Below are 24616 nucleotides of genomic sequence, written 5' to 3'. Positions count from 1 at the left end.
AGCAATCTCTTCTGCCCCTCCACCCTTTTTTCGGTGAGTGAGTTACAGAGTGAGTTCTAGGACAGCTAGAACTATGCAGAGAAACCCTGTCTCTGTTTTTGATTTTTCGAGACAGGGTTTCATGTAGTCCAGGCTAGTCTCTGACTCCCTCCCTTTACAGCCAAGGATGACTTTAAACTCCAGATCATCCCATCTCCACCTCCAAATGCTAAGATTACCTTGCCCTGCTTTATGCCCAATTAAATGGCACAAAACTTGAGATGCACAAGTCCAGAATGATGTAGCTGTGAGCCTGAGGCTACGTGGAGCACTGGAGAAACTCCCAACTAGAATTCATTCTTGGCTGATGGTGGCTAAGAAATGAATAGCATGTGGGTCTCGTCTATCCTGTCCCCAACAACATTCCCGGGAGCACATTAGGCTTGCCTGTTTCTGACAAAGTAGCTTTTGTGATTGTGTGAACTGCCAGGCTATAGACTTTGTCCCTTTTGCTCTGAGCTGGGCAGTGGTTTACAGTTGGCCTTGACTTGGAGCCTCCTGGCTCTGTTCCCAATTCCCAGATCCTGACTCTCTTCCCTGTTCCTTCTGGCTGCTCTGCTCAGCATTTTTCATCTCTCCTTGGGTCCAGGCAGCCAATCTTGTAAAGCTTAGGGCCCAAGATCTGTATCCCCACTTTCTGGACATTTGTATGCACTCTTGTTTATGGTTACCCTTGTGTGTAAAGTGAGCTACCAAATGTAGCTGGAAAACACATTTAAATTACATTATATTAATGATTAATTTTCAATTAATCATTTCCCAGTATCCACATAGTTTCCATTCAGGACTCTAGTAGGTTATTCAAAATCACGAATGCTCAAGTGCATATATACGTATATATGTGTATATATATATATATATATATATATATATATATATATATGTATATATGTGTATATATATATATATATATATATATATATGTATTTATTTGCACTGAACCTATGTATGTCGTTGAATATTTGAGTCAGGATCTCACTATATAGCCCTAGCCAACCAGGAACTTGCTGTGTAGACCAGGCTGGGCTCAAACTCACAGATACCCACTTGCCTATATTCCCAAGTATAGGGAGAAAAGGTGTGTGCCAGTACTCTCAGTGTGACTCAGGATATTTTTTTGTTTTTTCCAGACAGGGTTTCTCTGTGTAGCCCTGTCTGTCCTAGAACTCACTCTGTAGACCAGGCTGGCCTCGAACTCAGAAATCTGCCTGCCTCTGCCTCCCAAGTACTGGGATTAAAGGCATGTGCCACCACTGCCTGGCTTGAGTTGATTTTTTGCTCATCATATTTTTAGAAACTTTTCACTTTGGCTGACATTTCTGGACCTACCCCCACATTAAGTTATATGATCTCATATAAGGTCTGACTCACAGTTTCAGAAGCTTTTCTTTAATTCATTATCAGACTCAGTAAAACAGATGCTTTTCTATATAAATGGTAGCATGTAATGCTACATTGTTTTTCCTGAGAATTGTTTTTCACATTTGGTTTGTGAGAATTTCACATTTGAGTACTGTATTTGCATCCTTTCCACCCACCGTTCTTGAATGTTATCAATCTGTGGTTGACTGAATCTGTGTTGTGGTTAATATTATTTGAGGGTTTCTACCCCACCTTTGCTCACTTAGTTGCCAAATAAAAGATAAAACTTTTATATTCATAATAAGCCTTAAAGCATTAGAGCTGGGCAGATATCAACCCTCTATGCCATTTTGTCTACTTCTCTGTCAATAATCCTGAGATATTACTTGCCATCTTCCACCTGGGCTGATCCTACTCCAACAGGCCAGCTGTCTTAGGATTTTACTGCTGTGAACAGACACCATGACCAAGGCAAGTCTTATAAAGGAGAACACATATTTGGGGTTAGCTTTCAGGTTTAGAGGTTCAGTCCACTATCATCAAGGTGGGAGCAGGGCAGCATCCAGACAGGCATGATGCAGGCAGACCATGATAGTCTCAGTATGAAGGTGAGGGCTCTGCCTACTAAAGTCACTCTGTATGACAGAAACCTTAGCCCAAGTATGTTTACTGTCAGCAGAAGGGGAAGACCATAGTCAAATATGTCATAGCTTTTTGACTCTCCTAAATTGTTTATTGGATATGAGTTTTACAAATATCACGTGTATTAGCAGTAACGGTGGAGCTGGAGAGTACTGTGCCTTCTCCAGGCTGCACAGGGAGAACCACCCATAGTGTGGTGGAATTTGTGGCCCTTTCCAAGGTCACAGTGTTCTTTCAGCCAGCAGATGTCAGCCCATGCATCTCTTTTTGCTTGTGGACTGGTTTGGTGATCCACTGGGTGTCAGGATTTCTTCTGGTAGCTTTATGGAATGGATCAATAAGGATAACCTCAAAAAATTTATATGTGGAATCTTCACCAAGGCAGTAGGAATTCAGGACTCTCAAAGCCCCACAATGGTGCCTCAGCAACAGACTGAAGGATTCGGGCAAATTTCAGCTGGTTAACACCATGGTGGACAGGCTTGCAGTAAGTTGCACCCTTAGGAACGGGCATTTGTGATCACCATGGTGGACATGAATCCTGTAAATGACAAAACCTTGCTTAGCTTTGTATCCCAGCCTTCGAGCTTTATCAGGCTGGGTGGGCTGGGGAGCCCTGTGCAGAGCAGAGAGCTGGTGGTATTGCCACCGCGGACCCTCAGAAGAAAGCGCATCACGACTGCTTCTTTCTCCCTAACTCCTGGATGCATCTGTATGGACCTATCTTGGTTCACCTGATTGATGGCTGCAGCCAGAAGAAAGGGTCTCATATATCCTAGGCAATTTGGGATGACCTTCAATTTCTGTCCTGCCTCTTAAAGCTGTGAATACAGCACTGGGGCGCTTTGTCCTGTTCTTTTTAAGTTTTTTAGTTTTTAAATTTAAAGTTATGTGTGTGTATGTTTTGATTTTTTTCTCTGTGTACTACATACATGCAATGGTCAGTTCCCTTGGAACTGGAACTAGCTGGTTGTAAGCGCCTATGCAGGTGCTGGGAATTAACTCAAGTTTTCTGGAAAAGGAGCAGCCCCTCTTTTTGTTTGTTTGTTGTTGTTTTTTTCTCTTTCCTTCCTTCCTTCCTTCTTCTTTTTTTTTTTTTTTTCGAGACAGGGTTTCTCTGTGTAGTTCTGGCTGTCCTGGAACTCACTCTGTAGACCAGGCTGGCCTCGAACTCAGAAATCCACCTGCCTCTGCCTCCCAAGTGCTGGGATTAAAGGCGTGTGCCACCACTGCTCGGCTTGTTGTTTTTTTTTCTTAAAGACGGGGTCTCTATATATCCCTGGCTATCCTGGAACTCACTATGTAGACCAGGCTGGCCTCAAACAAATTCTTCCTGTGTTTGCTGGGATTAAAAGGGTGCCCACCACTCCTTGCCCCCTCCACGTATTTTTTTTAAGATCCAACTTTTGGCTTCCTCAGGATTAATGCTCTTCTATTTTATAGAGCATTATATTGTGTTAAACTTCATGCATACAATAAATGGTCACCTCCGTAAATTCTCGAAATTCCATCAGGTTGAGACAGACAGACGCTCAGTATTCACTGTCTGCAAAATCCTCCAGAGCCTAAGCAAACCCAAGTAATGTGCTTACAAAGAACGAATTACTGGCTTTTTCAGAGGAGGCGCTTCTCTGGTCTCCTCCGATCGCCAAGCATATAGTGTCGGGGGCCAATCCCAGACTAACGGGGTTCGTCCTGGTTTCTCCCGCCGGGTGCGGCCTTACCGCAGACAACTCAGGCTGCCACCACAACACTCGGGGTTTGGCTAAGGCAGCTCGAACGTAGGAGCCCGAACTTCCCTAGAGAACAAAGTTTTCCTTGGGGCCCCGCCGGCACGCCACACCCCAGAGGCAGCTTTTCAGACTAGGCCTCTGCCGACTCAGCCGGAGCGCGTTCCCCAGTCCCCAGCCCTTCTTCCCCCTCCCATCGGAGGTGGCGGTTGGTCGCGCGCCTCTATGCCTTTTCCACCCCCTCCGTTAACAAGGGGCTCCAGGCCCTCTGGGATTGGCTGCGTCAAAGGACATCTGCTCTCAACCTCTTTGATTGGCTGCTATCCGCACGCGATGCAGGCTCCTATTGGCTATCTTAGAGCGCCTGCGCGGCGGGGTTCTCGGTCGCCAGCCATTCCTGTGGAGGACTGCGGGTCGTTCGGACGTTTTGCCTGTCGCTGTAGGAGAGGTCCCTTCTCTCCGAGAAGGCGGTTGCGGCGGCAAAATGAAGATCTTTGTGGGCAATGTCGATGGGGCGGATACGACGCCGGAGGAGCTGGCAGCTCTTTTCGCGCCCTATGGCACGGTCATGAGCTGCGCCGTCATGAAACAGTTTGCCTTCGTGCACATGCGCGAGAACGCTGGCGCGGTGCGCGCCATCGAAGCCCTGCATGGCCACGAGCTGCGTCCAGGTCGCGCGCTCGTGGTGGAGATGTCGCGCCCGAGGCCCCTGAACACTTGGAAGATTTTCGTGGGCAATGTATCGGCTGCATGCACAAGCCAGGAATTGCGCAGCCTCTTCGAGCGCCGTGGACGCGTCATCGAGTGTGACGTGGTAAAAGGTAACGCGGGAGCGCGCTCGAGGGAGGGGACACGCGCGGTGCTCTCAGTTCATTAGCCACGCCCCTCACCCTGGGGTTGGTCCTCAGGGTTGGGAATGGTGGGGAAGTGTGCAAGGAGCGGGGCCTAAGGTGCTGGAGGCGAGTTGGGTAGAGCCACCCTTCTCCCTTGCGGTCCAAGCAACATTCATCAAGTGGGAGGAGTCGGCTGTGGGCGGGTGCCGTGGCTACTGCAAGCCGAAGCCACGGGGCTGGGGACGCGTCAGAGATTTGCGAGTGTGTGGAGTTGGGGGGAGGCGTCTTTTCCTGGTTGCATGAGCCTGGGACCAAAATGAAATTGGGAAGGGAAGGGCACCAGCCGGATTATGGAGCGAGGAAGATTTCGCCACTTCCCCACTTTCTCCAGACATTGGTCAGATCGAGGGAAGAGGGAAAAGGTTGGGTTAAAGCCCTAAGGCCGCTCTGGGGTTCCCTCCGGACGAATGCCCTCAAGCGGAAGGTAGCGGGGCCCTTGGTTGTTTCTCGGGTTCGGGTCTGGAATGAATCTGTTTGTGGGTACGGAGGGCTCTCTTCCGAACCCCTTTGACCTTTCAGTATTTGATGGGTTAACCTTGGCGGTCTTGTGCTTTTTAATTCTAGCCCTCCAACCTCCCACTTTGTGTTCGGGTTTTACAACTGACCTAGTGGAAGCTCTGGTTTTCTTTCTTTATTTTTGCATGTAAAAGGGGCTATTAAGCCTCTCCCCAGGTAGCCTTTTCTTGCTAAATTGGTGCCTGGGGCACAGCTGTTTTATAAGTTTGGTGAGAACGCAAAGATGTGTACTCTGTCTGGCCTGAGGGGGGGGTCGTTGAGAGGGACTTGTGAGGTTTCTATTAAACTTGGATTTAACACCATTTATTCAGTTAGTACTTTTTATTGCTTGGATAATTCTTAGGATAGCTCACTAGTTTGCCTTTTTCTTTGAGAAAATGTGTCTTTTTCAGACCTTGTTGATTTTCATAGGTTGGGATTTTATCTCTTTTAAATACTTGGTTTTTTGTGTGTGTGTTGGCAAGATTTTATGGGACACCCAGACCAGTGTGGGTTTCACTGATCAGAGTTAACTTAGCCCTGTCATTTTCAACAATACATCCCCCAGGAGTGGGGCCCCTGTTTATTCCCTAGTTCTGCTGTTGTTGGATGCTGTGCCTTGTAAGGAATTTTGAGAACAGGAACTAAATGTGGGAATAGGTGTTTGCTCATTCCCATCCAAGGGCTCATTTGCTGGTCACATCTGTTGGGCCATTCCTTATCTTTTCAAAGAGGGGCTGAAGGGTCATAGGGTGTACATTAATAGGAACAAAGTTTTTGTTCTGCCTTAATACTGCATTCTGTTTTCCTCAATTCAGGTTATATCTGGAATCTGACTTTACTGCAAACTTTGGGCAAGCTGTGTGATTTATGGGGTTTTGCTTCTGTTCAGTGTAAAAGAATGGGAAAGGTCCTAGTTTGGGTACTTGGTCAGCAAAAGTATGGGATATAAGTTTTTATGAGAGTCTTGTCTTTAATTGACCTATCTAGTTTCTTGTGTAGTTCTTAGGTAGTCTGGCTAGTAGAGTGAGAGTAGAATTCAGTACAAGGGACAGACTCCATTGGAATTTGTATGGATCAATAAGCTTTTTCTCAGATGGTAGGCCAGTAATTTGCTTCAATTTGTTTGGAACTGGCAGTAAGTGACAGGATGGTGGTTGGGAATAAGGTCACATGAGATGTAGAACTCTAGTTTGAGTCCCTGTGAGAAGTTTATGTGCATTTTTTTTCCTTTTGAAAACAGATATTAATTACACTCTATCTAGGCTGATATGACACAGACTTTATCCTTTGATATAAGAGATTTGAACATACTTCTACTGATGCCTATATCTCAATTGGGGTGAAAGATTTTAAAGTTGGAAGTGGAGTAGAAGAGATTGGCTCTGATTCTATTAATAGCTTCCTCATTTTTGGGAGGGGAGGCTGAGAATGGGCATTTGGTTGAGGCTGTCAAGTCTTTGAAAAGTGCAGAAGCTTGATCTTAAACAGGATGGCTAGCTCTGGTTTATTTCACAGGAAAAAAAAACATAGTTGCTTGGTTACTTGCGCTTTGGTATGATTTGTAGAACAAAAATCTCCATAGCAACAATGATAACGATTCTCCACAGCTATATACTACTGGATATTTAAAGATGAACAGTTTCAGGAATCATACAGGTTTCAAGGGAGGTCTGAATATCAGAAAAGAAAATACTCTTAGTGGGGGGTGACAGCCATTTTTTCTGTATACAGCTTTGTTAATTTAAGTTAAAAGTATTTAGTTTCCATTTGGGAAAACTTTTGGTATTCTCTTAGTCTTGTTGCTGAGTGATTATGGAGCCATAATACCATCGAAGTTCCTAAAAAAAACCCCCAAAAAAGTGTATTTGACAGTGTTTATCTATGTAACCCTGGCTGCCCTGGAAATTAGAGATTTCCTGCCTCTGTTTCCCTAGTGCTGAGATTACAGGAGTGCAATATTGTTGGGCCTGGCTTACTATTCTTAATGTAGTGTTTTCTTTGGATTAGTTCTCCAGGCAAGTGGGTTTTTGGAGCTCTTCAAAGTCTGGTTCTTCATTGTCCTATTAGTCAGCTGGCTTTTGAGTGTCTTTGACAGGTCTGAGTTTGACTACTTACTGCAATGAGACTTAGGTCTCATCAACTAGGTAACTTAAGACTCCCTGGGCTTCTATTGAGCTACATGTTCTGCGCAGGTGTATGTGCGCGTGCGTACCCCTCCCCCCAGATCTATTTTATTGTGTATTGGTGCCTGCATTTGTATGTGCATTATATTACATGTATGCTTGATGCCCACAGGTCAGAAGAGGTTGTCTGACATACTCAAATTGGAGGGATGGTTGTGAGCCACAGCGTTGAATGCTGGGAACTGATTCTGGATTCTCTACAACAGCTGGAGGTGTTCTCAAAGGCTTCATCTTTCCAGTCTCTCTTTTTTGAAAGTGTCTTATACAGTCCAGGCTGAACTTGCTATGTAGCTGAGAATGGCCTTGAAGTCTGATCTTAATTGCCTCTACCTTTTATGAGCTGCTATTTCAAGTGTGTACCACCATGCCCAGCTCACACTTTGTGCTAATATCAGGCTTAGAAACTTAACTTTCTGTTAGAAAGTGAGGCCTTCCCTCATTAGAGCTCATTTTTGGATAAGTTATTTGAATTACTCATTTGAAAGTACTATTCCTCTTTCCTTTCCCCTCCCCCTTCTTCCTCTTCCCTTTGCATTTATTTATTTATTTAGTGAAGTGGTGCAGTCAAACCAAGGGCCTTATATTTGTCATTTATACACTATCCAGTTCTTAAACCTCTTTTTATTGTTGCTGTGATTCTCCTTCCCTCATCCCCCTTTGAGACAGGGTCTCACTGTGTAGCACTGGCTGTCTTGGAATTCACTGTGTATAACAGGCTGGCCTCGAACTCACAGAGATCCATAAGTGCTGGGATTAAAGGTGTATGCCACTGTGATCAGCCAGTTCTTAAATCTTAATTTTTCGATTTGCCACTTGTTCTATTTTTTATTTTTAAAAATTTATGTATTTTTTTTTAAATGTAGGAGTGCTCTGTTTACATATACAACTATATGTCAGAAGAGGACTCATCCCTTTTATAGATGGATGTAAGCCACCATGTAGTTGCTGGGACTTGAACTCAGGACTTGTGGGAGAGCAGCCAGTGTTCTTAATCATTGATCTATCTCACCAGCTCACCACTTATTTTAAACTTTTTTTTCTTCTGGAGACAGGGCCTTGCTGAGTGATCTAGGTTGACATCCAATCTCTGGTCTCCTTGTCTTTCCTCCTGAGTGCTACCGTGCATGGTAGCACTTGGCCTTTTAAACTCAAAACCAGGTATAGTGTGGATGCTATATCTAATTTCTCTTGTAAACCCATTGAAATTATTTTGAGGTGTTTTTTTCTAGCTCATTTTTGAATAGAATGATAAACAGATGAGTGGTCATGATGTACATAGGATTTATTTTTTTTTTTATTATGTGTGTATGTGGAGTCTAGAACTGGAGGACATTAGATCCCCTGGAATTATTATAGGGAGTTGTGAACCACCTGATTGGGGTGTACAGTACATGCTTTTAACCATTAAGCCATCTCCAGCTTCCATTGCATGCCTTTACTTTAATTCCAGCATTTGTAAGTCAGGCAGGCAGATCTATGTGAGTTGGAGGCTAGTCTTGTCTAGGTCTATATATATTGAGTTCTAGGACAGAACTACATAGTGAAGGAGAAAAAAAAAATCAAGAAAAAAAAAAGGTTCCCTTGTCCTTCACTGTGTTTGTCTCTTTCCACCTTCCTGCCCTAATCTGTCTTTAAGCCCTAGCTAATCTTGATGTTTTGTCTTCATTTTGAGTGGATGTTTCTGTTTGTCATTACATTCTCCTAGTTGAGGGCAAGTTCAGCCTTTTACAAACATTTACTTATTTATTTCTGTACTTATTTTGAGGCAGTGCCTCACTTTGTAGCTCTTGCTGATCTCTTAACTCATCTTCTGTCTGCCCCACCTCCTGAGTGCTGGGGTTGTAGGCAAGCTTTACCATTTCTGGTCGCTCTGTTTTTAAAGAAATCTTAGACCACAACTGATATTTTTAGCTGATCAATTTTCAGCAATCAAAGGACAGTTGATGTCTAATACCTTTCAAAATTGGGGTCATTGAATACTATCATTTGTTGAACTAGGAGCATCAAACTTGGCATTCACCTTTTTTTTTTTTTTTTTTTTTTTAATTTAAATTAAGCCAGCCATAGTGTTCCACACCTTTAATCCAGTACTTACTTGGAAGGCAGAGGCAGGGGGAATCTGTGATTTGGAGACCACCCAGGTCTACATACTGAGTTATAGGACAGCCAGAGCTGCATAGTGAGAGCCTGTCTCAAGCCCTCCCTCCCCACAAAAGATAGATTATTTCATGTGGATGACTATTTCTACCTGCATGTATGTGCCTATACAGGTCAGAAGTGAATCTGGGATTTTGGGGAACTGGAGTTCTATGTAAGTAGTTGTGAGCCTCCCTATGGGTGCTGAGAACCAAGCCTGCATCTTGTATAAAAGAACCAGTGCTCTTTACCACTGCTGACCCAACTCTTCTGTCTCATTTTGTCCTTATCATGGTCAGCAGCTTTCAGTGTATAATGTGGCATTATGTTTTATTAGGGATAAAAATATTTTCTAGGGAAATAAACCTCTGGTTAGTTTAGGCTTGAAGAACTGTCATGACTCCATTATTGTTCTACATTCATTTACACCTCACAAGGCATTTCTGTCTTCTTACTTGAACCTTACTTGAGGTTGGTAGATAAATTTTTCCAGTGGGAAAAAATTGGAAAGTTCCCTAAGGTCACCGAGACAGTCAGTGATGAATGAATCTAATAAAGCTGGGCCTTTAGTTTCCAGCCCAGGATCATTTACAGTATAATTACAGTATAAGTACAGTATAATTACTGTACTTGGCTTTTGTCTTTTATTTCTTTGGAGGTTGCATTGTCTTCAAATACAGGAACAGCTTAGATAAGGCATCTCAGGATAAAAGCCCTAAAAGTAGGGTACTTGTTCGGAGGCATTTGGATGTCATTTCCAATAATCTTGTTTTATAAAAATGGAACCTTAGTTCATCCAGATAACTTTTTATTTCTTAAATTGATATGACAGAAATTGGGTCCTAGCTCTTGAATGCCTTAAAGTAGCCACAAGTCCAAAATGGAGTTAAGTGTAGAGCCTTATTTCTCAAGACAGATTCCTGTCATTGCTTTTTAGATCCTGCCGATGGCACTAGTATAGTTTGTGGTATGGATGTTACCAAGAATTTCTTCCCATTTAAAGTTTTTCCCTATGTTGTAAGTGATTAGAGTTCTCAGATAATACTCTATCTTTGGCTTTCTCCCAACACAACTTACTCAGGTCTTTAATGAGAGAGCCTAGATAGGTGACTGGTAGTATTACTCAGTCATGAACTAGCATGTGTGAGGCTCTTCCTATGTTAATTCCTTCCCCTTTCCCCAAAAAAGTACCACTTATGGTAAACCTGAAAAAGCAGTAAACAGTCTTCTAAGGGGAACGTATTCTTCTGCCCCTTAAAGAGGAAATAGAGGAAGTAATGTGAGCTTATATCTATTCTCTTATCTTATTGACTGACACTCATAGGTTCTAGCTTCTGTTCAAGCTAACATTTTTAGTCATATTACACAGACCTGTTCATGGACTTCTCAGGATAAAGATTGATCAAACAAAGGGGCATGGAAGAGCTAGCTGGGCTTTGGTCCTGACATTAATTGGTTTATAGCAAGCTACATAAAAACATTGACCATGCTTGCCTGAAAGAGAAGACAATGGCCTTTTCCTTACAGGATTGTTGAGACTTCCTGTGTATGAAGTGACTGTGAAAACTGGAAAGTAATGTGAAAGAGGAAGGCTACATTGGAGGAATTTGTGAATGCTTCTTGTAGTCACTCTGCTTTTATTAAATTGCACCTAGACTGAGAAGTGAGTCATGCCAAACTGTGAGTGGTTTCTAGTGTTCCACGCTCTTAGCCTTAGAGGTGAGCAGTAAACAATACTAGATGTGCTTGAATTGAGAAAACTGAGTAATTGAGTCTTCTAGGAATGCTTTCTGTTTGCTTGCTGGTTTATATTTATAGAAGCTGTCAAGATTTTTATCCTGAGTTGTGGTTCATCTTTGCTTTTCCTTTTCTCACCAGAAAGTTAATTGGTTGAGGTATCAGGGGAACAGAGAAGGCCAAAATTAAAGGTGATTGACTGCTTGAAACAGTCAAAAGTTTTGTTACACATCAGCCACACTTCATGGCATACTCACATAGAAGAGGGTTTAGAGACACCTGGATGTAGCTGGCAACAGCTGGGTGCTGTTGTGTATCCAGTTTGGGACCCAACAGGTAGCATGCCCTGCCCCCCTAATTGCTAACCCTCTGTCTGCTGCTTTATCAGACTACGCGTTTGTTCACATGGAGAAGGAAGCAGATGCCAAAGCCGCCATCGCGCAGCTCAACGGCAAAGAAGTGAAGGGCAAGCGCATCAACGTGGAACTCTCAACCAAAGGGCAGAAGAAGGGGCCTGCCCTGGCTATCCAGTCTGGGGACAAGACCAAGAAACCAGGGGCTGGGGATACAGCATTCCCTGGAACTGGTGGCTTCTCTGCCACCTTCGACTACCAGCAGGCTTTTGGCAACAGCACTGGTGGCTTTGATGGGCAAGCCCGTCAGCCCACACCACCATTCTTTGGTCGCGACCGCAGCCCCCTGCGCCGTTCACCTCCTCGAGCCTCTTATGTGGCTCCTCTGACGGCCCAGCCAGCCACCTACCGGGCCCAACCCTCAGTGTCTTTGGGAGCTGCATATAGGGCCCAGCCTTCTGCCTCTTTGGGTGTCGGCTATCGGACTCAGCCCATGACAGCCCAGGCAGCTTCTTACCGTGCTCAGCCCTCTGTCTCCCTTGGGGCCCCATACAGGGGTCAGCTGGCTAGCCCTAGTTCCCAGTCTGCTGCAGCTTCCTCGCTTGGCCCATATGGTGGAGTCCAGCCCTCAGCCTCAGCCCTTTCCACCTATGGGGGTCAGGCAGCAGCAGCTTCTTCGCTTAACTCCTATGGGGCTCAGGGCTCCTCCCTCGCTTCCTATGGTAACCAGCCATCGTCTTATGGCGCCCAGGCTGCCTCTTCGTATGGGGTTCGTGCGGCTGCTTCTTCCTATAACACACAGGGAGCAGCTTCTTCCCTAGGTTCCTATGGGGCTCAAGCAGCCTCCTATGGTGCCCAATCTGCAGCCTCCTCACTAGCTTATGGAGCCCAGGCAGCTTCTTACAATGCCCAGCCCTCAGCCTCTTACAGTGCCCAGTCTGCCCCATATGCTGCACAACAGGCTGCTTCTTATTCTTCCCAGCCTGCTGCTTATGTGGCACAACCAGCCACAGCTGCTGCCTATGCTAGCCAGCCAGCTGCCTATGCTGCACAAGCCACCACCCCAATGGCCGGTTCCTATGGGGCTCAACCAGTTGTTCAGACCCAGCTGAATAGTTACGGGGCTCAAGCATCTATGGGCCTCTCAGGCTCATATGGAGCTCAGTCTGCTGCTGCGGCCACTGGCTCCTATGGTGCGGCAGCTGCTTATGGGGCTCAGCCTTCTGCCACCCTGGCAGCTCCTTACCGCACTCAGTCATCAGCTTCATTGGCTGCTTCCTATGCTGCCCAGCAGCATCCCCAGGCTGCTGCCTCCTACCGTGGCCAGCCGGGCAGTGCCTACGATGGGACAGGCCAGCCGTCAGCAGCCTACCTGTCTATGTCCCAGGGGGCCGTTGCCAACGCCAACAGCACCCCACCGCCCTATGAGCGTACCCGCCTCTCCCCACCCCGGGCCAGCTACGACGATCCCTACAAAAAGGCTGTCGCCATGTCGAAAAGGTACTGTATGCCCCCCCGCCTCAGCCCCCAGCTGGGGCTTAGGGCAAGGGGCTGAGGTTGGCATGGGAGGGAAACAGGAGCCATTGGCCCCTCCCTTGGTCTTACTTCTGTGGGATGTCCAGGGGTGATGAGGGTGAGTGTCTGAACATTTCTGGCCATTGGGATTCAGGTGGAGCATAGCGCTCAGCTTGGGGTGACACCAACAAACCTAGGGCCAGGAAGCATCACCATTCTAGGATATAGCCTGAGGAACCAGTGGAGCCACGTTTGCAGGATTGGCTCATAGATTTTTTTTCCCACTGTCTGAAGGATCCTTAAACTCATTCCCTTGTTCTGGTTTTGGTGGGATGGATGTGAAAGAAAGTAGTCTTTTTGGCACTCACTGGCTGAAGGCAAGCTTATGAGGTGCGTCCACCCTGGAAAGTTGGGGACCCTACTTCCGTCCGTCGTTCTGTTGATAAACCAAGATCTTTTTTGTGCAGGGCCCATGAATGGGAATAGTTTGTTTGAGACTGTAGAACAGAATTCACCTTGGCTGGTGTGGAAGGGGGAGCTTCAGCAGAGGGCTTGGTTTCCCACTGACTTGAAGAACCCAGGTTGATTTCTTGGCCTGGATAGGATGATGAGCCTTCTGACAGGGAAACCAAACTGAGACAAATCTGGTATACCCTCCCTGTCCCCAATGGCATCTCCCTTAGGCCTACCTGGAGCCCTCCCCTCAACTGTCTCATTCACCAACTGTCTTCTTCTCTCGACTAGGTATGGTTCCGACCGGCGTTTAGCCGAGCTCTCTGATTACCGCCGTTTATCAGAGTCGCAGCTTTCGTTCCGCCGCTCGCCGACAAAGTCCTCGCTGGATTACCGTCGCCTGCCCGATGCCCATTCCGATTACGCACGCTATTCGGGCTCCTATAATGATTACCTGCGGGCAGCTCAGATGCACTCTGGCTACCAGCGCCGAATGTAGGGCCGTCCTGGGGATGGGGCACCACAGGAAGGGGGAGAGGAAGAGCTAGGGTAGGTTGTAGACCCAGGTTATCACCTCCCTCTCTCATACCTCTCCCAATGGTGGCTTTTCATTCCCTCCCTCTATCCTGTGGGCCTTCCCCAGGAGAGGACCCTTTTGTGTTTGGCAGTAACCTGCTTTGTTTCTTTGCCTCAGCAACACATCTTGCTACTGGCTTTAGATCTGCGGTTTTCCCTCTACCCACATCTCCCCAGAATGGGAATTTCTTTTATATTTTTATTTTTTCCCTGGCTCCCTTTTATTTTTGTGCGCGATACTTAAGGTTGTTTGGAGGTGATACAACCTACAGCTGAGGTCAGGCGGCGTGTTTTTCTTTTTAGATGTGAGGGAGGCCAGGAAAAGGTCACTTTAACCATTTCCTATGTGCCCAGTTATGCCAGCAGTCCAGGGGGCCCTGACTGTCCTTTTGTAGAGACTGTTGACTGAGATCCTGTTGGGACAGTCAGTTGGTATGTGTCCAAATCCCTGCTTACCACTGATGTTTTAGCTGATGGTGACTGGCATAGTCCCAATTCCCTATCTCCCCAAGTAGGTGGTGTTAGAAAACTTAATTTTTTCCCCTCTTTTGTATGGACTACAAATAAAACTTGGGGCGATTCGTGGTTTGGAAACCTGGTTGTCATTGTCTTGATTGCACTGTCAGGTGAGCCAGTTTGACATCCAGGAAGACGGGACAGCTAGAAGAAAGGCAGCCTGAAGACCCAGAGTGGGTGTGGAAAGGTGCTTGACTGTGGGGATTGGAAGGGTTTCCTGGTAACGAATGGAATTAAGCTCATGACCGTCTTAAGTAGCATGCCATCTTGGGGACAGGAGGCCAGATGGTTGGACTTCCTCAGCAATCAATTTTAGTTGATCACATCAAAATTCAGTAAACAATGCCCATTTACTCTGTTTATGCTTGACCAGTGTCCCTGATTTTTTTTTTTTCCCAGTTCAGGAAAACCAAAAATAAAACAAAAGCTACAGTCCAGCAGGTTGGTTCTGGCTGCGATCTGGCTTGGACGGGTAATGGGCTGCTGCAGTGTTTACAAGGCTAATGAATCCTTCAGGCAGTCGGCTTGAGGGAATGTTGAGTCTGAGAACTGGGAAAGGAGCTATAGTGGGGTGGGAGTGAAACCACTATCTGGTGCTGCCCTGTGGTTGGAGAAATGAGGGCATGGGGAACTTGAAGCTTATGGGGTGTTCTAGCCAATCCTGGTACTTCGCCTGTTGAACTTCACCACGGAGCATCCTTCCTGTGTCCTGCCAAGCTCAGTCATCACAGCACCTGAGACTCCTTTTCCCTGTCTGCATCTATTACGGTTTTTAGACGTCTTCTTGCTGAATTTATATTTGAAGGTGTTAAAACAGACATATTGAGAAGGGACTGTGGTGCAAACATTATCAAGTAGGAATGCCAAAATTGGGTAAAGAATCCAGCATTCTTTTTATACTTTGGGGGTGAAAGACCTGGGTAGTTTCAACCAGGGATAAGATGGAGGCATGAACTTGGTGGGTAAATGAAAGAAGACTGGTTAAGTGAACAATAACTGAAACCTGATAGTCCTTGGGGAAGAATACTTTAGAGACATTTTTGGATCTTGCTGAAGGAAGATGCCTTAGCAAAACGGAGGGTGTGTGTGTGTGTGTGTGTGTGTGTGTGTGTGTGTGTGTGTGTGTGTGTGAGAGAGAGAGAGAGAGAGAGAGAGAGAGAGAGAGAATGAGCGAGAGCAAGATTGCACAAGTGAATGTGTGGATTGGGTGGGTTGTATATGCCTCCTTCGTTGGCTTCATATGAACTTGACTGTGACAGTAGCTTGCCCCAGATGTCTTCTTCCTTCTGCCCATCATGTAAAAATGCCTCAAAGCTACGAGTTCTTCCTTGTGGTTGAATGGGATGACTCTCACTCAGGCTGTTTTACCTGCTCCTCTCTCGCTCACCACCTCGCCTTCAGGTGCTTTGCTGTTCATTTTCATTCTTTGGCAGGACGGGGCGGAATGGGAGGCTAGGTTTCTTACTGCTTTCTCTGATGCTAGAATGACGTGAGGGCCAAGTTACAGGCTTGGCGTGACTGGGGGAACAGAGGGTTGAATGCAGGCTGTGATTGTGGCCTTTGTATTTGCAGTATTCCTTTGTCACTTTCCTTTCCAGTTCTTGCTCTGCCACAGTCACAATTCCATGGTTCCTGCAAAAAAACCCAGACAATACCACCAAACAGACTGAATCCTTCTGCTCCCAAAACCAGCTTCACATGTTTTCAGGGCTAGTGTTGTTGATCTTTACTGCAGTCCAAACTCTTCAGAGCGGTTTGGCCTATTGGATCATCTAACTGTCGGCCATCTGTGCTCCGCATGCCTTGCTGCCTCAGCCCCTGGGGTTCTCACTCAGGTCAGAAGAAAAAAAAATAATTTGTCACTTTCCTTTCTCTTGGCAGATATTTAAAAGCATCTTTTTATTTAAATTACCCACCAGTGTTAATTCTGTAACCCACTCATACTTTGCTTTTTATAGATTTCTGAGTTTCAAGTTCTTACTACTTGGGGAAGTTGTGTTTGGTGGACGGGAGGACAGAATGTAACAAGTATTTTGGGGACCACGCTTTCATCATATCTTCAGGTTATTCAGCTTCTGCACGGCACTTGTATACCTTGGCCATATTAAAGAAGTTGTTGGTTTATTCCTGGAACAATACTGCATAGAGGCTTCCAGACTTGCCAGTCTGCTGTCTTCTGAGGGTTGGCTTTTTAAAAAAATTCTTTTGGGTGGCCTGCGGCTCCATTTCTTCAATAGAGATAATGAGACTATCAGAAGGAGCCAGTCTCTAGAGGTGCTGCGTTTCTGATTCTATCTCTATACTGTCCCATACCCCAGCTATGTCAAAAGTCCTTGCACATCTGTTGGTCCTTCAGGCATTTTGTCAAATCAAGCAAGCCAAGTCAGTGGACAACAGAACAGCATGGATGCATAGTCATAGTAAAAACACGTTTGCTAAGTTTATGGACTAGCTTTATTTTATTATTAGTTTTTGGGTTTATTTATGGTTTTTTTTTTTTTTTTTTTTTTTGAGATCTGTCTGTGTAACAGTACTGGTTGTCCTGGAATTTATGATATAGACCAGGTTGGCCTCAAACTCAGAGATCTGCCTGCCTCTGCCTCCTGAGTGCTGGGATTAAAGGTGTGAGCTTCTACTCCTGGATGGACTAATGTTCTTTAATAGAAGTTTGGATAATAGAGAAGATAATACACAGGAAGCTAAATATTTGTGTAAATTCTATTTTAAAATGATGTTAAATGAGAGTTTTCAGAAGGAAATTTGTTAGAACTGATGATCAGGTCTGACTCTGAGGCATTTGAAACTGTATGTAGAAAGCCTAGTCTTGTGAACCTAGAGAAAACATGAGAATTCTCCAGTCAGACCTGTCTTTGGTTTACTGAATTGGAATGCTGGCTCTCTGCTGCCTCATTTTATCAACCAGCATTCTTCTTCTTCTTCTTCTTTTTTTTTTTTTAATTTGAGACAAGGTATCATCATTACGTAGCAGTGGCTGGTCTGGAATTTAATATGTAGATCAGGCTGACCTCATACTCAGCTGTTTGCCTGCCTCTGTCTTATGAGTGCTGTAATTAAAGGTATGCACCACCATAATCAGCTTTTTCTTTTATTAAGACAAGGTCTTCTGTGTCAGGTTGGTCTCTCAACTCGATATGTAGCTGAAGATAACCTTGACATTAGTTAGGTCTTTCTGTCTTCACATCCCAAGTGCTAGTATTTGGCAATACCGCCATGCCCAGTTTATGTGGTGCTCAGGGTTTGAATGACTCCTGTATGTTAGGAAGCATTCTACCAACTGAGTTGTATCCTTAGTTCCTTATCTAAGTATTGCTTTTTTTTTTTTAAATCAGAAAAAAAAAAGTATTGCTTTTTTTTTTTTTTAAACTCAGAAATATAAAGAGGTACTTTCATTACCAAAAGAGCAACATTCCCCCCCTCTCCCCAAAACCCCCTGGACAGGGTTTTTTCTGTGTAGTCCTGTCTGTCCTGGAACTCATTCTAGACCAGGCTGTCCTCCAAGGCTCTGCTTGCCTTTGCCTCCCAAATGCTGGGATTAAAGGTGTGGGCTGCCACTGCCTGGATAAAAGTCATTTTTATATTTTAATCGAAACTAAATGCTTTACCCCTCTTGTAATTATTATTGTAATTATTATCCATAGTCAGGTTGGATGGGGTGAATGAGCACATGGCAAGTGATAGTATCATAGTCAGGTATTAAATCTCATCTTAGGGCTGCAGAGATGGCTGGTTGGTTTAGAGTGCTTTCTGCTCCTGGATTTGGTTCTCTGAACCTACTTGGCAGCTCAGAACAACCCTTATCCCAGTTTTAGAGCATCCAGTGCCCTCTGCAGGCCCTGTACATGGTGCACATAAATTCAGCCAGGTTCACACACATACACATGAAAAGACATTAGATCTGGGCACACCTAGATGACCTGGTGAAGTGCTTAGTTGTGCAAAGGACTTGGGATATGGGTGTGAATGCAGTGCATACAAGTCACATTACAATATGAATTTTTGCTATGAGTGGTGCATAGCTGTTATTTAAGCTCCTAGATCACACCGATTTTGGTGCTTCCCCTTCAGTATGTGTCCTAGGATCACATTCTTTGCTTACCGAAAATAAAGTTTACAGTACCAGAAGAGAAATCTGAATGTAAGGGGATTGAGGTGGCATGGCTGGAATGGGCTTGGAGCTGGCACACTTGGTTGGGGTTATCCTTTTGATTCTTATGACCATCCTTGAAGGATACTTTGGACCTTTTTAATTTTTTTAATTTGGACCTTTGTAGAACTTGTAGCTCATTTCTGGACCAGAAGCCAGGTATTAGAAGTGTAAATCATTAGATGAATGTGTTGGTTCATGCCTATCCTCCTAGCACAAGAAAGGTTCAGGCTAAGGTCAGACAAGAGGCATCTAAGAATTTTTTGTCGTGTTGCTGGGGAACAAACCCAGGTTCTTGCTAGGCAGTCATTCTGTTACTGAGCTACATCCCTACCCCTGGCAGACAGGATGATTTTAAAAAATATTTCAGGATAATGAGGTGGCTCAGTCTGTAGGTGGGGTGATGGGGTAAGATAGAGAATTTTAATTAGGTGCCTTAATTTTTTTTTAAAGTAAAAAAAACCCCAAGTTTGTATAGTTATATAAATAACCTATATTTAGGTAAATAGACATCAATATGAAGACACAAGCTATAGCTAACCTTTACCCAAGGCTTCATTTTGCTGCATTTGTCAAAGTTATGATAAAAAGCCACTTAATGACCAGCTTTTTGTTTTGAAGAGTTTGGAAAGTTGTTGTAGGTGATATAGGGGATAAGAGTATGTTTACAGTACCAATAATTTTACCAATAATTTTGTCCTTCATACTTGGATTTTAAACAAGGACTTCACAGGTTAGGTAGTGCCTTTATTGAACATAGAACCTTTCCAGCCAGCAGCATATCTGTGTTACTGAAAATTCAATCCCTTACGGTTACCAAAAAGTTATACATTAGTTTCCTAGTTAACAAGTATTTGAGTGTCTTTCATGTTACCAAGGAAGTTCCAACATTGGGGTCATATAATATAGAAAATGAACAAGATAGAATTTCAAATGATAGTAATTATTTGTGAAAGTAAATAGTTACAAGTCAGGGTCTATGCCTTTAGATGGAGTGGCCAGTAAAAAATCTGAAGAAAGAATATTCTACTCTGAATAGGTAGAGGCAATAAAGTCAGTCTGTCTAGAGGGCTGGTAGTAACTAAGGAGACTTGAGAATGTAGCAAGAACCTGGATGAGAGATTTGTTCACAAACAAGCTTGAATTCCCCTCCCTGTTTTTCTTTTAGTCCGAGTCACACATTACAGTCTTGGCTAGCTTGGAACTTGCTATATAGACCAGTCTGGCATTTAACTCAAGTGCTGGTATTGTCTGGCTCAGCTGTGATAGATTTTAAATACCAAGGAGATTATTTCCACTTGGGCATAGGTTGAGGTCTGGTGGTCTTGCTGGCTGCACACTGGCAGGAATTGTGATCTCTTGAATTGTTACCAGTCTCTTCCCCCTTCAGACCTGTAGAGATTCTAGTTTAGTGGAGTTAATTGGTCTTGTTTGCTATTGCAACACCCCTCTCCCCAGGAATTTCAGCATAAGAAAACTCAGATATTAAACTGAGAGGAAATGACTTCTATACCCTATGCATTCCTGGGTGCACATTGAGATGTGGTTATTCATGTTAGACCCCCTCAGAAAGGGTTTAGAACAGTAGAATTTTGTTGTATTACTGATCTCAGGTGGCTATTACTCAGTCTCAGGTGTACCAGAATGAAACGAACCACGGCCATATTTAATATTGTGACTTTAAGAGACCTATTTCCCATCCTTAAATTATTGACTAATTTCCTGCTATTGAACCCAGTAACTTATTTTCTGCCCTTGTCTTTTGTGTTAGGCCTTTTCTTTTGTGGCAGTTTTGGGTGGTAGTATGCTCTATTTGTTTTTTTTTTTACTCCTGATCATCCCGTTTTCATGAAGTTCCCCTGCTTTCCGCCTGTCACAAGTTTAAGTTCTCCATTCAGCACTTTTCCCTTTTATCTCCATCTTCAAAAGCTGCTTTGCGTAGGGTCATGACTAAAGTCGCTTGCTCAATGAGTATGGAATTTTGTGAAGCAGCCAGTGGGTGAGAAAAATGTGATGAGGGAATTGGACCCTGTGAAGAATGCTCGTTTGTACTTGTTTACAGATGATTGTGACAGTCTTTTTTTCCCCCAAGGTCAGTTTTAGGGAGTTTAAACTTACAGTTTTGGCTAATGGCGCCCAATAAAACCAAACAAAACCAAACTTTTGCTGTTACCGTTTTTTTGTTTTTTGTTTCTTCTCTTGGCGGGGTGAGGTTGGGGTGTGCGTGGGAGGGGGGGGTCAATTTTCAGTCTCCATGTCTCACATCTTTTGGGGATATAGGAGGCTGTTTCCTAGAGGGAACTTTAACCTCAGTGCCTCCTAGGTCTCTGACCAGCCTTTGTCTGGGCCATTATACTGTTACCGAAGCAGGATCCACTAACTTTTAAAGTTTTTAGATCACCTACAGATACTTTCAATTTCGGGATAACTTTGGGACTCAGAAGGACTAGATTGGAAATTGCCCAAAGCGGGTTGATTTTTAAGTAGGGGCGGGATCTTGAATATTTATTGCGGGAGGTCTGTGTAGGTTGGACTGATGCAGCATCCATGCTGCGGATCGTGGTGGCGCTCAGTTGGAGAGGGGTGCGGAATCATGGATAGGCGACCTGAATCCTGTCAGGGTGTGCACGTGTAAGTGGCAAAATGTGAAAGCTTAAAGTTAGCGTCACGAAGCTACACACTGCCACACTGAGGCACCTTGCTCATTCTGCCTAATGCCTGGCCGCGCTTCGAAGAATTCCGCGTTTGTAGCTCCTCCCTCAGTGGACTTCTTGCCCAATCAGTGGCTTTAGATTCACTAGGCTAGGTGCTCATTGGCTATCGTATAAAAGCTCCGGGTACTGACGTTTCCACCTCTTCCTGGCCTCTCAGGTAATTGGCGTTCCGGGTAACCAATCAGGAAGAGGATCTCCGGGAACGCCAGCCTTTTACTTTACCGAACGGCCAATCCAGTGGGTAGGTTCACCCTTCTTTCTACCCAGAGTCACTGCTGTGGCCGCCGCCATTTTAGCGTTTTGTCAGAACCGTCCGCGCTGCAAGGAGGACCTGCAGATTTCCATGCGGTGAGACACTCCACGTTCTTCCACTGTGTCCTTTGCTCTGTTAAAAACTTAACCTGACTCCCTTGAGCGTCACGGTTGTCCTAGTGGGGTCGCGGTCTGCGCACCCATCCCTGAGAACCGACATCGGTCCTCGACTTACTGCGGTAAGCCTGAAGCAACCTTCTCCAAGTCCCCACCCCCTACGCCCCGAATACCTTTCTTTTGTCCACTTTACCCTCTGCTTTGCTCAATCTCTTACTTTGGGGTTTTCGCCTAGATAACTCTTAGATTTAGACTTAAATCTCTCATGCCCCGGACATTGTTGCCTCCTTACCAAACTGTAGCACCCATCTTTGACCAGTTTTTCTGTAGGAGCCTGTAATGACGTGTCCCTCCCACCCCCCCCGGATTTCCCCTACTCGGGCACTTTCTATATTTCCCATGCTTTTAATCTACTTGATCCCAGCATTCACTACTCCCAAGTGAAATTCCTGAACATAGTTACTATAAGGCCCATTTCTGGAAATGGTTGCTAAGAGAAGAAGAGCTAATTTGAAGTAATTATAATTAGCAAGTTAGTAATTAGAATCTTGTTTTCTAATGTCATCACAGTGGGTAGCTTCTCAGTACCTGTAGCTTTTTATTTATGCTCAAACCTTAGAGCGTTATTGCTTTTTTTGACTGAGGTTGGGGATGTGTAACTCAGTGGCAGAATACCTGTCTGTGCTGTAGGTTTGAGCCTCAGCACTACAAAATTCCCTTTGTCTACAAAAGCCTACCTTGTTATAGTCTTCCTCTTTCATAGATTTCTTGTGAGGAATAGAAGCAGGCTCTTGTTGAACTCCTCATTCATTACTGTTAGGAGACATGAGAGCATGCCTGTAGGAGAAAACTTTTTCGGCTGTGTGCTAAAGTGCAAGGAGATGATGTGAGCCATTTATTTATATTTGAAGATTTTGTTTTGTTTTTTTAAATAGTTGTTATGGACTTGAGGTCTTCCCTTAAAAATCTTGTTTCTTTACTTGCAGGCTGTGTGGAAATGGTGAAGCTGTTCATCGGAAATCTGCCCCGGGAGGCCACAGAGCAGGAGATCCGCTCACTCTTCGAGCAGTACGGGAAGGTGCTGGAATGTGACATCATTAAGAACTATGGCTTTGTGCACATAGAGGACAAGACAGCCGCTGAGGATGCCATCCGCAACCTGCACCACTACAAGCTGCACGGAGTGAACATCAATGTGGAAGCCAGCAAGAATAAGAGCAAAGCTTCAACCAAGTTACATGTGGGCAACATCAGTCCCACTTGTACCAACCAAGAGCTTCGGGCCAAGTTTGAGGAGTACGGCCCAGTCATCGAATGTGACATCGTGAAAGATTATGCCTTTGTACACATGGAGCGGGCAGAGGATGCGGTGGAGGCCATCAGGGGCCTTGACAACACAGAGTTTCAAGGTGAATCACTCTTTTGGTAGAGTGCTCAGTACAAGGCTGTTAGGAACAAATTGGATGAGAAAAGGAAGAACTTGGGATGCAAGGATTTTGCTGGTTGATGAAGGATGGGTGATACTCTTGAACAAAAGTTTTTGTTTATTCCTTTATTTGTGTGTGTTTGTCAGTATGCGTGTGGAGGTCAGAGGACGACTTGGACGAGTTTGTTCTCTCCTACCATGTGGGTCCCATGGATGGTACTCAGGTAGTTAGGTGTCATGGGCTTCTTTACTCGTAACTTAGATGAAGTCTACTGACCCTCAACCTCTTTTTTTTGTGAAGCCTTCAGAAACAATGCAAGAAATGTGTGGTAATTTTGTAAAATGGGGAATGATGGTCTAGAGGGGAAAAGAAAACAAGCTTGGTTTTTATGTTGAGCCCTTTAAGGCTTTGAACCTGTTTTGAAATCTTTTCTCTGAAGACTTCCACCTGTTGTCCCCTCACCCCCCATCTTTTGGTATTAGAGCACATTGCAAAGTGCTTCCCTCTGGTTTTATTGGCTCAACACAGCATCACTGTTGTGTTGCGCTTGGTAAAGGAAAATCAGGAGAAAATGACACTTTAGGGACACAATTCTGGGTTGAGCTTACCCTGTTGTCTCAGTTCTTTTCAGTAAAAAATAATGAGCTTTGAAAGTTGTGGTTCTATTTAATTTTGTTGTACATTTGTGCCAAGGAGTTATATTTGAAAAACCACTTAGAAGACTGACTTTTTTTGCTTTTTGTTTTTTGTTGTTTTGTTTTGTTTTAAAGAATCTAGGGAGGAGGCATTGAGATTTGGAACAATAATGGCATGTCTTCCATTTGGTTTCATGTGCATGTAGGGGGTTGATTTAGACATTTTGTGCTAGTTTATGTATTACCTTGGAGTCCTGGTTAGCTGAATTGTTTTTATGCCTGGAGGGCAGCTTGAGTGTTGCTGTGCATTATCATTTAATTTGGAAGGTATTTCGTTTTAAGAGTAAAAGTTTCTTGTCTAGAGTGGCATTTAAGCCCGGCAGTGGTGCCGCACACCTTTAATCCCAGCACTTGGGAGGCAGAGGCAGGCGAATTTCTGAGTTTGTGGCCAGCTTGGTCTACAGAGTGAGTTTCAGGACAGCCAGGGCTACACAGAGAAACCCTGTCTCGCTGTCTAGAAAAAAGAGTGGCATTTAAAAGACTGTTGAAGCTTGGTAGTGGTGGCAAATGCCTTTTAATCAGTCCCAGCACTTGGGAGGCAGAGGCAGGTGGATTGAGGCCAGTCTGCTCTAGAGAGCTAGTTCTAGTACAACCAAAGCTACACAAAGAAACC

The 24616-nt window shown here is 44.6% G+C and overlaps 2 protein-coding genes across 8 annotated transcripts in view; both read left to right on the top strand.

Moving 5' to 3' along the window:
• The first annotated feature begins 4148 nt into the window (after window positions 1–4148).
• Window positions 4149–24294, top strand: LOC117723725 (RNA-binding protein 14). Of its 3 annotated transcripts, none has more exons than XR_013104685.1 (3): window positions 4149–4594; window positions 21670–21753; window positions 22868–24294. XR_013104685.1 is itself a non-coding variant. In XM_034523262.2 (3 exons), exons 1-3 carry the CDS (start codon window positions 4258–4260, stop codon window positions 14038–14040), a joined length of 2010 nt encoding a protein of 669 aa, XP_034379153.1. In that variant the 5' UTR covers window positions 4149–4257; the 3' UTR covers window positions 14041–14711. The 3 variants fall into 3 exon arrangements, 1 of the variants encoding a protein (XP_034379153.1); XR_013104684.1 differs by having other exon boundaries at window positions 21670–21860; XM_034523262.2 differs by lacking the exons at window positions 21670–21753; window positions 22868–24294 and adding exons at window positions 11609–13073; window positions 13833–14711.
• LOC143433712 (RNA-binding protein 4) overlaps window positions 22879–24616 on the top strand; it is a 34610-nt gene continuing 32872 nt past the window's right edge. For all 5 annotated transcript variants that reach the window (XR_013104695.1, XR_004608736.2, XM_076915256.1 and 2 more), the window contains exon 1: window positions 22879–23290. Coding sequence is in view for 3 of the 5 variants with exons in the window: in XM_076915256.1 (XP_076771371.1) it covers window positions 22879–23290 (412 nt within the window). In the remaining 2 variants the exon portion in view is untranslated. The remainder of the gene's footprint in view (window positions 23291–24616) is intronic.

The sequence above is a fragment of the Arvicanthis niloticus genome, chromosome 1, assembly GCF_011762505.2.
Source record: "Arvicanthis niloticus isolate mArvNil1 chromosome 1, mArvNil1.pat.X, whole genome shotgun sequence".
In the NCBI taxonomy this organism is placed as follows: domain Eukaryota; kingdom Metazoa; phylum Chordata; class Mammalia; order Rodentia; family Muridae; genus Arvicanthis; species Arvicanthis niloticus.
The sequence above is the reverse complement of the archived record's forward strand: the minus strand, read 5'-3'. Positions and strand labels throughout refer to the sequence as shown.

Excerpts from the sequence above, each read along its gene's own strand:
- LOC117723725 (XM_034523262.2), top strand. The coding sequence starts at position 4,258 with ATGAAGATCTTTGTGGGCAATGTCGATGGGGCGGATACGACGCCGGAG. Across the intron at positions 4,595-11,608 it reads CGAGTGTGACGTGGTAAAAG|ACTACGCGTTTGTTCACATG; the intron begins GTAACGCGGGAG and ends CTGCTTTATCAG. Across the intron at positions 13,074-13,832 it reads GCTGTCGCCATGTCGAAAAG|GTATGGTTCCGACCGGCGTT; the intron begins GTACTGTATGCC and ends TCTCTCGACTAG.